At 47.8% G+C, this 14976-nt stretch overlaps 1 protein-coding gene across 1 annotated transcript; it reads right to left on the bottom strand.

Moving 5' to 3' along the window:
• Window positions 1-10318: 10318 nt before the first annotated feature.
• LOC311221199 (large ribosomal subunit protein mL65-like) lies at window positions 10319-14618 on the bottom strand. Its single transcript, XM_084305039.1, has 5 exons — window positions 14032-14618; window positions 13231-13376; window positions 11988-12090; window positions 11336-11512; window positions 10319-10774 (listed from the first exon to the last, which is right to left on the bottom strand). Exons 1-5 carry the CDS (start codon window positions 14597-14599, stop codon window positions 10506-10508), a joined length of 1263 nt encoding a protein of 420 aa, XP_084161165.1. The 5' UTR covers window positions 14600-14618; the 3' UTR covers window positions 10319-10505.
• Between the last annotated feature and the right edge of the window lie 358 nt (window positions 14619-14976).

The following is a 14976-nucleotide window of genomic DNA, read 5'->3' as shown; positions in this document are numbered from 1 at the left end:
TGGACCAGATGATCTTGAAGGTGTTTTCCAACCTTAATGATTCTATGATTTCTCACTGTTCCCCATCTGTTACTTACACCCATTGATAAATTGTCTTCTGAACTTTCTCCAGGCTAAACAATCCCAGAACTTGTTTTTTAAAACTCCAACTCCTGATCACCTCCAATTACCCAGAGAAATTTCTGCTGCAGAAATTGCTGCAAAAAACAGAAATGTAGCCTTCAGAGGCTGAAATTTAAACCTGCTCTGGGATGCATGACTGAGAAAAGTATACATATTTGCAATACAGATGCTCTTGTCTTGGAGGCCAACAGTGAAAATGATCATGTATGTCCCTTGGGAGCAGTACTTACTTGATTATAGGTTAAAGGAATATTAAATAAAGAGTAAGAAAATTGAAGCAAGATTTCCTTTATAGGAGGCATCAACTCTTCTTCCTATACAAGAAAAGATCTAACCCACAAATGAAATCAAGCGTAGCTTAGTAGGGACAAGACAGAAGGTACAGAGAAGATTCTGTAGCAGGATAAGTTGTAGGTCAGTAAACTGAATTTTAAACAGAAATTAAAAGACCAAGAAGAAATACTGAACAGTAACTCAAACAATATTTCAGCTAAAGATATAAACATCAAATTAAGCAGAACCAAATAAAATAAAATAAAATAAAAAGAGAGGAAAGATAAAGAAATAATTGCGAATAGCTACAGGTAAACACAGTTGAGCAGATAATATAAAGCTGCCTGTCCTGTCTGGAAGAGCAATTATGTTTCCAATAGCAGAGGTTAAATAGCACTTAGTCCTACAGACATTTTAATAAATACGTGAAATAAATGAATATAAATAAATAAATAAACAATAAAGCCTGTTGAGTGTCCTTCTACCTCTTTGCCTTTTTCAAAGATGTTTAGAAAGATTGTAAATAAGCTCCTCTTAGGGTATCTGGTACTGGTTATAAATGGCATAACCACTCATCAATAAGTCTGAAGGTTTCATGATCCTGAAATATGATTTCTGACTCACTTAGAGCTCTTGAAGCCTGCAGTAGGTTTTTGTTGTTGTTTTTGTCAGTCTTCCCTGACTCACTAAAAGCTTATCATATTCACATCATGCCACAGAAACTTATCAACCAGAGACCAAAGCCCTCCAAATTTAATTTATTAATTTACACTTTCATCTGATCCTAACTCAAAGTAAAGCAGGGAAAAAATATGGCAGATGTTAAGGCTTTGATTTATTCTGCAAAGGTGTAATTTATTTATTTATTAGAAATATTTATTTACCATCTGTGCAGCTGCACCTGGGAGTACAGGTTGTTCACTCCCAGAAATGTGCCATATTGGCCACCATGGCTATTCCATCTTTCATATGTATTAAATCAATTTGGGGGATTCATTGCCATCATCTCTGAAATGAGGCTCACAGTTCACTGCTTCTGCAGCTTAGCTTCTTCTATTAGCACATTACTCAGCTTATTGACTATGCCCTGACAACTCCACAGATGCAAAAATAGATCTCATGAGTTAATCCATGACACCTACAAAGAGGTCAGTGCGTTGGTGACCTCTAGACCTCTAACTGTAATAATCAAGTACAGTCAAATGTTGCACACAGAGCTTGGAAGATAGAGCCATTCCTCACAGGTTTTCCAAAAAGGGTGGCATCCAAGAATGACAGTGCACCCTTTCACACCCAAGTGAAAGTGGCAGGACCAGAAAAATATTCAAAAGCTGTGGAAAAAATTGTTGACCTCACAGAAACAGTCATCTTCAAATTCCAGCTTCAAGACCAATGGATTAGTCATCAGGCTGAATAGCAAGGGAAACTTTAGATTGCCTTCCTCCACTTTAAATTACATATAAATAAAAGCTGTCATTCCCTTTAATTCTAAATTCCTGTTCCTGTAGGAGTATGTACTGAAGTTCACAATATACAACGGACCTTTCTTTATTTGCATCACAACATGCATTAGTAAATATTGCAGTAGTGTATACTTCCAGTTTGTAATTATTCTTAGCCTATTTCTAGATGAGCTGTAGGACAGCCAAGTTTTCCAAGAAATTCAGTTATGAAAATTAATTTTGTCATATTTACCACGTACACTTTACTTAATTTGTCAGTGTATTAGAGAACAGCTGCAGCACAATAACCATTACTGGCCTGGGTGATTGCTATCATCCAACAGTTTCATGGTCCAGGGTTTCTGCAATCTGAATTGGATGAATTTCCTTAATGTTATCAGTAACCACTCCTGTAGCTAATCGGCCACAAAATACCAGCCCTGCCAGAAACTCCCCTTCAGGATCCTCTTGAAAAGTGCATCTCAAATTAAAACTGACTAGACCTGGTTAAGCTCCTTCTCGTATCTGCTATGTTCTTGACAAAAACCTTAGCCCATATTAGATTCTCATACACAGTACTACCTACACTTTCCATCCTTTTCCCAAAGCCAGCAAAAGGAGAAAAGTTTGCTATTCTCCCTTATTAGTCTCCTAAATCCATTGTGGATTCATTTATATCAACATTTGGTATTGGCAAGGAATACCAAAGTAAGCTTAAGCAATGGAACCTGCCTCAGTGGCATTCTGCTACAATAACTACACAGAGTATGCAGTCATATGATTCTTGCAACCAGCCTGATTTTGAAGTAACCTTCACATAATCACAGAATTTCTAGGTTGGAAGAGACCTCAAGATCATCGAGTCCAACCTCTGACCTAACGCTACCAGTCCCCACTAAACCATATCCCTAAGCTCTACATCTAAACGTCTTTTGAAGACTTCCAGGGATGGTGACTCCACCACTTCCCTGGTGTTGTGGTTCCGCTCGAGTGGGCAGCCGAGCTCCACCACAGCCGCTCTCTCACTCCCCCTCCTCAAAGAGGAATGGGGAGAAAATATGTGAAAAGGGCTCAAGGATTGAGATAAGGACGAGAAAATCACGCAATAATTATTGTAACGGGCAAAACAGACTCGGCATAAGGAGATAGTAAGATTTATTGCCTACAACTAACAAGCGAGAGAAGTGAGAAAACAAAGGAAAAAAACCAAAAGCACCTTCCCCCCCCATCCACCCTCTTCCACCTCCTCCCCCCGAGCGGCGCAGGGGAACGGGGAATGGGGGTTATGGTCAGTCTACAGCACTTCTTCTCTGCCGCTCCTTCTCGGTCACTCTCGTCCCCTGTGCTGTGGGGTCCCACCCACGGGATACAGTCCTTGATGAACTGATCCGGCGTGGGCTTCCCACAGGCAGCAGCTCTTCCAGAACTGCTCCAGATATGGGTCCGTACCACGGGGTCCATCCCTCAGGAGAAAACTGCTCCAACCTGGCTCCCCTACGGGCAGCAGCTCCTGCCGGGTCACCTGCTCCTGCGTGGGCTCCTCTCCACGGGCTACAGGTCCGGCCCGGAATCTGCTCCGGCAGGGGTCTTCCACAGGCGGCAGCCTCCGTCGGTGCAGGGCCACCTGCTCCACTGTGGTCTCCTCCACGGGCTGCAGCGTGGAACCCTGCTCCACCGTGGTACTCCATGGGCTGCAGGGGGACATCCTGCTTCACCATGAGCCTCACCACAGGCCGCAGGGGACTTCTGCTCCGGCGCCTGGAGCACCTCTCCCCCTCCTTCTACACTGACCTTGGCGCAAGGCTGTTCCTCACTCCTCTCACTCTCCCGGCTGCTGTGTGGCGCAGCGTTTTTTCCCTGTCTTAAATATGCTCTCACAGAGGCGAAAAACAACATCGCTTATTGGCTCGGATCTGGAAAACAATGGGGCCCTTCCCAAACATGGGGCAGCTTCTAGATCTTTCTCACAGAAACCACCCCTATGGCTCCCTGCTACCAAAACCTTGCCACGTAAACCCACTACACCTGGGCAGCCTGTTCCAGTGTCTAACAACCCTTTCAGTAAAGAAGTTCTTCCTAACATCTAACCTAAAACTCCCCTGGCTCAACTTAAGCCCATTCCCCCTCGTCCTGTCACCAGGCATGTTGGAGAACAGACCAACCCCCACCTCGCTACAGCCTCCCTTGAGGTACCTGTAGAGAGCGATAAGGTCGCCCCTGAGCCTCCTCTTCTCCAGGCTGAACAAGCCCAGCTCCCTCAGCAGCTCCTCGTAGGACTTGTTCTCCAGGCCCCTCACCAGCTTCGTCGCTCTTCTCTGCACCCGCTCAAGCACCTCCATGTCCTTCTTGTAGCGAGGGGCCCAAAACTGAACACAGTCCTCGAGGTGCGGCCTCACCAGAGCTGAGTACAGGGGGACGATCACCTCCCTAGCCCTGCTGGTCACACTGTTCCTGATACAAGCCAGGATGCCGTTGGCCGTCTTGGCCACCTGAGCACACTGCTGGCTCATATTCAGCTGACTATCCACCATCACTCCCAGGTCCTTCTCTGCCTGGCAGCTCTCCAACCATTCTTCTCCCAGCCTGTAGCTCTGCTTGGGGTTATTGCGCCCCAGGTGCAGAACCCGGCACTTGGCCTTGTTGAACTTCATGCAGTTGGCCTCAGCCCATCGGTGCAGCCTATCCAAATCCTCCTGCAGAGCTTTCCTACCCTCAAGCAGATCGACACGCACCTAACTTGGTGTCATCTGCAAACTTACTGAGGGTGCACTCAATGCCCTCGTCCAGATCATCGATGAAGATATTAAAGAGGACCGGCCCCAGCACCGAGCCCTGGGGGACGCCACTAGTGACTGGCCTCCAACTGGACTTGGCTCCATTCACCACGACTCTTTGGGCCCGGCTATCCAGCCAGTTTCTAACCCAACGAAGCGTGCACCAGTCCAAGCCAAGACCAGCCAGTTTCTTGAGGAGAATGCTGTGGGAGACGGTGTCAAAAGCCTTGCTGAAGTCAAGGTAGACCACATCCACAGCCTTTCCCTCATCCACCCAGCGCGTCACTTTGTCATAGAAGGAGATCAGGATCGTCAAGCAGGATCTGCCTTTCATAAACCCATGCTGACTGGGCCTGATCGCCTGCTTGCCCTGCAAGTGCTGCGTGATGACTCTCAGGAAAATCTGCTCCATGAGCTTCCCTGGCACTGAGGTCAAACTGACAGGCCTGTAGTTTCCCGGGTCTGCCCTCCGGCCCTTCTTGTAGATGGGCGTCACATTTGCTAGCCGCCAGTCAACTGGGACCTCCCCCGATCGCCAGGACTGCTGATAAATGATGGACAGTGGCTTGGCCAGCTCCTCTGCCAGTTCTCTCAGTACCCTTGGGTGGATCCCATCCGGCCCCATCGACTTGTGCACATCCAAGTGCCGTAGCAGGTCACCAACCAGTTCTTCATGGATAGTGAGGGCCACATCCTGCTCCCCATCCCCTTCCACCAGCTCAGGGTACTGGGTATCCAGAGAACAACCGGTATTGCCGCTAAAGACTGAGGCAAAGAAGGCATTGAGCACCTCCGCCTTTTCCTCATCTCTTGTAACTAAGTTTCCCCCCGCATCCAGTAAAGGATGGAGATTCTCCTTAGTCCTCCTTTTTGTGTTGATGTATTTATAGATACGTTTTTTGTTATCTTTAATGGCAGTAGCCAGATTGAGCTCCAGATGAGCTTTGGCCTTCCTAATTTTGTCCCTGCACAGCCTCGCTACATCCTTATAGTCCTCCCTAGTGGCCTGCCCACTTTTCCAAAGATTATAAACCCTCTTTTTTCTCCTAAGATCAAGCCACAATTCTCTGTTGAGCCAGGCTGGTCTTCTTCCCCGCCAGCTCGTCTTTGGGCACGTGGGGACAGACCATTCCTGCGCCATTAAGATTTCCCTCTTGAAGAGCGCCCAGCCTTCCTGGACCCCTCTGCCCTTCAGAACCGCCTCCCAAGGGACTCCACCAACTAGTGTCCTGAGCAGCTCAAAGTCAGCCCTCTGAAAGTCCAATACAGCGGTTTTACTGGTCCCCTTCCTGGCCTCGCCAAGAATAGTGAACTCCACCATTTCGTGGTCACTCTGCCCAAGACAGCTTCCGACCACCACATCTCCCACCAGTCCTCTGTTTGTGAAGAGAAGTTCTAGCGGGGCACCACCCCTGGTAGGTTCACTAACCAGCTGCGTCAGGAAGCTATCTTCCACGCTCTCCAGAAGCCTCCTAGACTGCTTTCTCAGGGCTGTGTTGTGCTTCCAGGATATGTCAGGGAAGTTGAAGTCCCCCACGAGTACAAGAGCTGACGATTTCGCAACTTCTGTCAGCTGCCTGTAGAACTCCTCATCCGTCTCCTCATCCTTGTTCGGCGGTCTATAGCAGACCCCAACCAGGACACTAGCCTTGTTGTCCCTGCCGATCCTAACCCAAAGGGACTCGACCTTGTCATTCCCAGCCTCGAGTTCTACATCCTCGAAAGACTCTCTAATATAGAGAGCCACACCACCACCCCTTCTGTGCTGCCTGTCCCTTCTAAAGAGCTTATAGCCAGGCATTGCAGCACTCCAGTCATGAGACTGGTCCCACCACGTCTCCGTGATGGCAACCAAGTCGTAACCTGCCTGCTGCACGATGGCTTCCAGCTCCTCCTGTTTGTTACCCATGCTGCGTGCATCGGTGTAGATGCACTTCAGCTGGGCCATTGCCTTATCCTCCGGCCTTGCCTCCTCCTTGCCTTCCTCCTGGGAACACTTGCTACCTCTTCCTCAGCTACTGGTCTGTCGAGCTCCAGGGCCTCAAACCTGTTGTGTAAGGGCACCTGGGAAGGTGGGGCCGGAAGGGGAGGGCGTCGCCTGCGATGTCGAGCAGGGACCTGTTTCCATTCCTCCTCAGCTCCCAGATCCCCTCCCTCTGCCCGACGGCAACAGGGCAGGGGGTCCACCCCCATTTGAGGAGTCTCACCTCGGTACCTCTCCTTGAGGCCCTGCATGGAGTTACTCCAGAAGTCTGTCTCTCGCTCACACTCCCTGATATCCCTCAACCTCTCCACCTCCTCCTTGAGCTCTGCCACCATGCGGACCAGGTCATCCACCTGCTCGCACCTCACGCACGCAGTTTCTCTGCCTCCCGCTGATGGCAGCAACAGGCTCAGACACTCCCTGCATCCAGTGACCTGAACTGCGGCATTTTTTAACGGGTAGTCGGTCTGCGTGTGTACCGACTTCCTGGAGAGCGCACTGTGCCTGGTGGAGACCATTATCACCTAACTAACGCCTGTCGTTAAGGAGGTGTTCGTGTGGGCGGGGGGAGCGCTCTGCCCTTCCTGCGCGCCCTGCCTGCGCGAACTGCCGCGCCACTCCCTTCTGACGCGCCACGCCCTGTTTGCCCCGCTCCTGGTCGCTCGCGCTCCCTAGGGGCAGCTTTTGAACGGCCGGGGAGGGGGCGCTGCTGGCTCCGCCTTCGCCTCGTCAGCCTCCCTCACGAGGGCTGCCGGGTCCTGGCGGCTCCCTCAAGTAGGCTCGATGCCGGAAAAAATTAGCCCTGCCTGGCCCGATCCCCCACTCCGCTGCAGAACGCGTCTGCCCCGCAGCCGATCGCCTCGGCAAATGAGCCGATCGCCTCGGCAAATACCTTAGGTTTTATCATTCCTAACTTCATGGTCTCGTTGTGAGCTTGTTGATGTTCCATTTACTCTGAAACTTCTACACATTGTTAAGTTTTTACTGCATGGAAAACAGCTCTTGTACAAATTCCTCCCCAAGATTTCTTGGGGTTTGCTATGCTTACTACAAGGTTTTGATCCACAAGACATTATTCATTCATACCAGACTATGCCTTGCGGTAACTCAGTGCAAAGTAGGCTACCTTTGGTTACAAAACTGATTAAGGATGGCTCGTTTTGAATGAGCTCTCGTATCCCACGCATTGGAAAGAAACATCCATTGCTTCAGGGATGTCCATATGTACAGACTCCACACAGCCAGGAGGCCAAGTTGTCAATAGACTTTCTCAGAAACAACTAATTTCAAGAGTTGCTCTTGTCTCTGCAAAAACCTCTCAATAGTGCTTCAAAACAAGGCAAGCTTCATCTGCTTCTAAGATAAAAGGAACAGGGGTCTTTTATGACAATGAATCAGGAGAAAAATCTGCATGCCAAGCAGTTACTATAAGGCACTGAAGCTATTTGTCCAATCCAAGAAGAAAGAGATCTACCCTGAGAGCTTGGTGTAATATGACCCTGACAGATACAAGAAAGTTCCAGTCTCCTCATCTCCTCGTTTCCACTTTACATTTTGTGATGCTGCTTAAGCAGTTCAATTCCAAGTCACCACTTGCAGTCTCATAATCAAAAAAATAAAATAAAATAGGAAGTATCACATTTCAGATCATTCAATCACTTTAAGGTGATACAAGTTTTAAGAAGAAATAGTTCAGTATTAAAAAAAAAAAAAAAAAAAAAAAACAAGCAAACAAAAAAAACTTGCTTCATTATGCAAAATCCAAATTCAATTTTTAGATTTTCCATTTGATCTGAACCAACAGACTGAAGCATAAAATAGTAACAGGAAAAAGGATCTAAGTTCATAGATTTCCATCCTACCTCCTTTGAATTGCCGTTCTTTGTGTTAAAAAGCAAAATCAACAGAACGCTAGAGAATGCTGCTCCCACGGGACAAAGCAGTAACATCACAAAGTTTCTGCCGAACAAAGCTCAAGCGTAGGAATGCTGCAGCTTCTGTGTTTTCTGCTTTTAAACACTTAGTAGTTATACAACCTCAAAAAAGCTTTTATCATTGTACAGAAGCATTAAACACCCTGAACAGATGAGTACAAGATGAAAGATTGCTGTAGAAAATTGCATGCATTATGACGCCTCAACTTTGCCAGGCAGTACAAAGAAGCAGAACAAAACCCATCACGCTTTTTAATCTGTCGAAGGGAAACAGTGACACCCACTGCTTTTCCAGGGGATCTCCTTGCCTTTTGAGAGCCACAGAAAGCTGCACTTGGTACTTTACAATTACAAAATAGCCAGCTCCTGCTGTCTTGCCCTCCTCTCTCACTCCAACACTGGGTTCTTCTACCAGGCTACACATCTACACCAGTATTTCAGACACTAGTAAAGCTGCACAGAGGAAAATCACCCTTCTACAGACTTGTTCTACTACAGCTGGACCCTTAGCATAGACAAAGGCTGAATCACAGAAAAAATTAATTTGTTTACCTTTGGAGCAGGATTTTCTTTGATTTTACATCAGGTGTCCACAGACATTACTTACAATGCAACACGCACAGTTTCAAGCTGTAGGTGAAAAAACTGTACCAGGCCAATTTGGGAAGATTGCCTGCCAGGTCACAATATGCAAGTGCCTTTTGAGTGTTCTTCCATTGTTTGCATCACCCCTTCACCACACCAGAAAACAAACGCTATCAGTCACTCACTTCCAAGCTAGGTCACAGGTCACTCTTTAAAACCAACATGCCTACCCAGCAGTTTATCTTCTGTTCCCACTTGGGACAGGCAGAATTTTAATCCAAGGAACAGCAGTTACCAGAATTAGAAATACTCAAGCTTTGCTAAACAAGAAAGTGCTGAAGGATTTCACTTCCATCAAAAAGAAAGCTGTACTGAGGTACTCAGTGCCACGGCTGGGTGCATATTTCTAGATTATCATTTAGATTACCTTATCATACTTTTAGATTTTATAACTGGTGGAGAAAGTCAAAGCCCTGTTTTTTCCGAACAGAGCAAAGCACCGATTACATAACTCTCTACATCTAACTAGTCTCCCATTAGAAAAATAATCTCCAAGCCAGTTTACAACAGAAAGAAGGATCCCTGGTTACTTGGTCTGAAGGACGCGCAAGCATGTACTTCAAACCAAGTCATGTGTGATTCAGTACTCTCTCTACAAAAGCAAGCTGGACTCAATCATTTTTAATGACACTGGAAAAATGCAAAGAGGACAGTGGCAGCATATAAAACTATAGAAAATATACATTTCAATATCTGAAAGCCAGATACTTTGTTAAGTATTCCTAAGCAGTCCTGACACTGTCGATCTTGTTATCAGGGATCCCACTCATTCGGAGTGGCCTCAGCAGTTCCAGAGGTGACAAGCTCTAATATGTGTATGCATGTGCATAAGACAATCATGGTCTGCAAGTTTTACTATGCCTGTACTACTGCTCAATAAATGCCTACAACTTCATCAGACATGCAGCAGAAGTGCTAGCCCTTCACCACTAAAAAATCACTTTGTAGACTGAGCTCACTTTCTCTTAAAAACATAAGGGCAAGGAAGAGTTCTTTTTTCAGGCACAGAATTAGCAGTTTTTCCACTACACTCTTTCCAACTCAGTGTGTGTTGCTGTGCTTCCAATAGAGCTCTGGGTAGAAACCATCCACCTGACTTTGAATGAGGAATAATATGCTTTTCATAGGAAATACACAAGGGGCAAAGGTATTCCAGACATTTATTTTTCAGTGTACAGTATAATACAGTTCAAGTCAAGAAATAAGGCCATGAAATACATGTATTGCGTTTGCTAGGCATAGTTGACTAAGAGCAAGGCATATTCCAGCCCGTATTCCACAGAGTTACAATGAAGTTCAGGCACGTGAACAGCAAGTTTAGTTTCATGATTTACAGCTCTTTGGGTCTGTTTAACAGAAAACGAACCAACTGAAGCAGAACTTCATCATTAAAGCCTTTCACACTGCCCTCTTCAACAACATCATATAATGGCTTACTGTCTGTTCCCCAACAGATATTCTTCCGAGGGTTATTTTTAACAGTTTCTGCAGTTAACGCCAAAGTATTCAGCTGGAAACAAAAGAAAGCAAAGTATTTGCCATCAGTCACTACCGCCTGTGATACAAAAGGACGCGTCACATCCGCTTCATTCCAGAATCCTGCAAAACAGAGAAACAACACTAGTTACACAGCACTCAATTCTCATCGGCACGGATGTGATCTAACCACCCACCCACACCTTCTGGGATTTTTAAACAAACAGGCATGCGATCCTGAAGTAAGGCTGCTGACATTTTACTTTTGCTCTCACTGTAGTTTCATTGAATTCACCGGGCTGAAAGAAGACACCAAGACACTTAGTTGTCTCATAAAATTCCTGACATTACACCGCTCGAGACCTAACACCTTTCCTTCTAAGGACTGAGGAGCAGCCGACTGCAGGACTGAGGTTTGGGCATATTTTCTTCTGTAATAATGTTTCTGCATAATTAATTCTCACGGATCAAAAGCACTCAAAGGCTTCAAAGGCAAAGTTTTAAATAACGCCCTTGTATAAGCTCTGGTTCATCTGTGGTTCAATTAAATCTTTAGGGACCTGCTTTTAAGGATGGCCTTCAGAAGAAAAAGCACAAAAATGACTGCATGAGAGAAAAGGTCAGAACACTAGAGCAAGCGTTCATCATGAGGACAAGAGAACTTACACGGATTGACTGTCTTACCTTGATACATTGCTTGAGCTGCTGTCCAGGCAAAGAGACTTGCGACACCATTAGCTCGATAAACAACTTCAATCTGATCCTCAAGATTCGCTTTTATAAATCTTTCCCTCTTGAGTTTATCAGGAATCAGGTGAAACTGTGTGTGGCCGTAACAGCATGGGTCTGATACCTTCGACCCTATGACCACCCCAAAAGAAAACAAAATAAGGAGGCAGGGTCACATAACATTCCTTATGATGCACACAAACAAGTTTTTACTGTCAGGCTCCAAGCAGATGAAAATTAAGACCTCTGCTGTGGAGGCATGCAAGTGCAGAGTCATACATTTCTCTGTGAGAATGGAGGGCTTGCTGAGTCCAAAAAGGTAACATATTCAAATGTCTCCGAAGAACATACATCAGTTCAAGTCCAGCTTTAACTACTAGGTTTCTGTTCAGTCCAACTCCTTTAGATCAATCCTGAGACAGAGCATCATATCCTCAAGAGAATGCTACTCCCCATTACATAAGTGACATACAATCTTTATTGAGATTCACATGCTATATATAATAATTATAAGAAAATAAATATAAACACTCTCTCTGCTGAGAGAAGGTGAAAGGTCAGGTGAAATGTCAAACGTAGTTGACATTTCTTGACTGGAAACTCTTACCTATAAATACCTTGTTTTCATACTGCTTTTTGAACAGTGGCAGTTTGGATGGTTTGTGATCAATAACGGGAACATCTCCGAGATCAGACTCCAACGGTACAATCTTGAAGAAAGCAGAAGAAAGAACAGCCATCCCGTAAGTTGTGATTCTGACATCTGGCTTCATGTCATATCCCATTTCCTGACTAGACACCAAAATATACAAGCTTTCCTTACATACAGCATACACATAATTTATTTACGGAAATCAATGAATACTATTTTTGCAAGAGAACCTGTCTCACAACAACTGCTAGTACATGCTTGTTATAACAACGTCTGAGTTTTCTGCAAATTATAAACAACATTGCATGAAACGGCGCTAAGATGATCAGCAACATTTCTAGCAGCAAACTAACCTGAACCACTAGGCTGAGCTCACTCTCCCTCTTGCTTGTGTGCTATGTTATGTGTTAAGGGGCACTACACAATTTAAAAAAATACAATAGGTGCCCATTCACCTTAAGCGCTATTAGCAGGTAACAGAGCTCATACTCAAATTGTCTTCCTGTCCTTTCTTTGGCTTTTATTGCCCAGACACTTGCTTCAAGATTTTGGACACCTGACACTAATAACTTAAACACTGTACAACCACATTCAAAAGAAATGTGCAGCATCAACAGAAAGCGGTGTGGGTTTCATTGTGCAGTGGAAATGGAGACCCTTACAATTGCTGTACAGATAGCATTCAGCCAAAGTAGAAAAAAAAGACAAGGATATTGAATCAGCTCCCAGAAACCTCAGCATTCAAGAAAACAAGAGCCTTTGGTGGGTAACAGTGCTCACATTCAAACTACATGTGCTCTCTCCCACTCCAGTCCTTTCATCTCCATTTCTCACATCGCCTTAAATTCTGAGAAGACCTTACCCATCATATTTCTCACTCTTGATTCCACTTATTCCTACAAGCACAAAAGAAGTTAACAGCCCCAGGCACATAAGGGCAAGAACACATACCTAAAGCATAAGAATGATCAAAGTGAAGTTCAGAACACCATCCCACTATCTGAAAAGCACTTAACACAGCAAGGAATAAGAGCATTATCACTTGAGAAACACACCAATGCACTCATCGTACAACTCATTAACCAGGGCCTCCACATACTACCACCACCAGCAACACATGCTATGGCATAGCCCCAGCAGCAGTCAGAAGCTGAAGTGAAAGAACCCGTTAGTAAGTTGCTGTTGAAAATATCCACACCTCTGGAAGTTGCTTCGGTACACGCAGCTGCAGGTGCGGCTTATCATCTATCTGAAACCGCACAGGATCGACTCTACCTTTTCGATGTCCATGCACAACAACCTCCTCACCATGATGCCAGTAGTAGTTAACCTCAGGGTTTAGGTCTGAAACAGAACAGAGAGGGAGAGGTAAATAGAGATCACACTTCTACATTTTCAACCACCCCAGTTCTGCACTGTCGCTGCAGCAAAATCGGAGAACCACAACCCACTTATACCATGTGTCAGCAGCAATGATGTGAAACAACATCCTTGCTGATGGACACCAGGCAGCAACACCAAGCACACTCATGCAGGCAGAGCTCACTGCCCAGCCCCACCACCTAGCATGCCCATAGAATCTTTAAGGTTCGAGAAAACCTTCAAGTTCATCTGGTCTAACCATCAGCACACTACTAAGGTCACCCACTAAACAGTGTCCCTAAGCACGACATCCAACCTTTTCTTAAACATCCCCAGGGACGGTGATTCTACTACTGCCCTAGTCAACCCATTCTAATGCCTGACTGCTCTTTCTGTGAAGAAATGTCTCGGAATTTCCAACCTAAACTTTTCCTGGAGCAACTTGAGGCCATTCCCTCTAGTCCTATCACTAATTATCTGAGAGAAGAGACCGAGCCCCAGCTCCCCACAACTTCCTCTCAAGGAGCTGCCGGACAGCAAAAAGCTCTCCCCTGAGCCTCCTCGTCCCCACACTAAACAAGCCCAGCGCCCTCAGCTGCTCCTCAGTTCCCTCACCCCCACCGCCCCCGCTGCGCACCAAGGGACGAGGCCGCCAGCAGCGGGTTGCGGCCGCACAGGGAGGCGGCGAGGGAGGAGACGAGCTGCGTGACGAAGGGCCCGGGCGTGTGCTCCTGGTCGCGGTACAGGAACGGCCGCCGCTTCTTCTGGTAGAAGCTCTCCTGCAGCAGCGCGTCGCACGCCAGCGAGCGCAGCGCGCCCAGCTCCACGCCCGCCTCCTCCGCGGGCCCCGGCTCCTCCGCGGCCTCCGCCGGCAGCCCCGGCACGAAGGCGGTCCTGGTGAAGCTCCGGTACCAGCGGTCGGCGTTCAGGGCGAAGGTCTGCGGGTGCACCGTGTACTTGGGCCGCTGCAGCTTCCCGTACAGCCGCAGCTTCTCCTCCACCGACGCCGCCTCGTGCACCTGCCGCTGGAAGTGCTCCAGGCGCCGCCGCCGGGCCGCCTTGCTCCGGGCCGTGTGCGAGGCCACCACGGGCGGGTACAGCGGCCCGGGCGGCGGCGGCGGCGGCGGCGGCGGCACGGCGGGCTCCTGCGACAGCCAGCGCCGGCCCAGCCGCAGCAGCAGCCGGCAGCCGCCGGGCGCCGCCATCTCGCAGCGGAAGGGCGCGGGGCGGGGGCCGCGCCGATTGGAGGGCGGCCCCGGTCACGTGGCGCCCGGCGGCCAACCGAGCGAAGGGCTGCCGGGAGGGGAAGGGAGCGGCCTCTGCGGAGGCGCCGCTGGGGCTCCCGGGGGGACTGCGCATGCGCCGAGGCTTCCCTCCGGCTTCCCGGGGCGGGAACTACAGCTCCCAGGAGGCACTGCGGGAGGAGCGGCGGCGGGCAGGCAGCCGGGCTCGGCCCCGCCCCTTACCCGGGCTCGGCCCCGCCCCTTACCTGGGCACAGCCCCTGTGTCTCCGAGCCGTGCCCCTGAGCCCCGTGCCCGCGCGTCTGACCAGTACCGCCGGGGAGCGTGGCTCGAGCGTTTC

The sequence above is a fragment of the Netta rufina genome, assembly GCF_964035555.1.
Source record: "Netta rufina genome assembly, chromosome: Z".
Taxonomy (NCBI): Eukaryota; Metazoa; Chordata; class Aves; order Anseriformes; family Anatidae; genus Netta; species Netta rufina.
Note: the sequence above shows the minus strand (reverse complement) of the source record. Positions and strands in the feature narration are given on the sequence as shown.

Bases quoted from the DNA above. Each gene is read 5' to 3' on its own strand.
- LOC311221199 (XM_084305039.1), bottom strand. From the start codon at position 14,599: ATGGCGGCGCCCGGCGGCTGCCGGCTGCTGCTGCGGCTGGGCCGGCGC. The intron at 13,377-14,031 runs GTGCGCAGCGGG...GTTCTGTTTCAG, and splicing joins GCTGGCGGCCTCGTCCCTTG to ACCTAAACCCTGAGGTTAAC. The intron at 10,775-11,335 runs GTAAGACAGTCA...TCTGTTTTGCAG, and splicing joins AGCTCAAGCAATGTATCAAG to GATTCTGGAATGAAGCGGAT.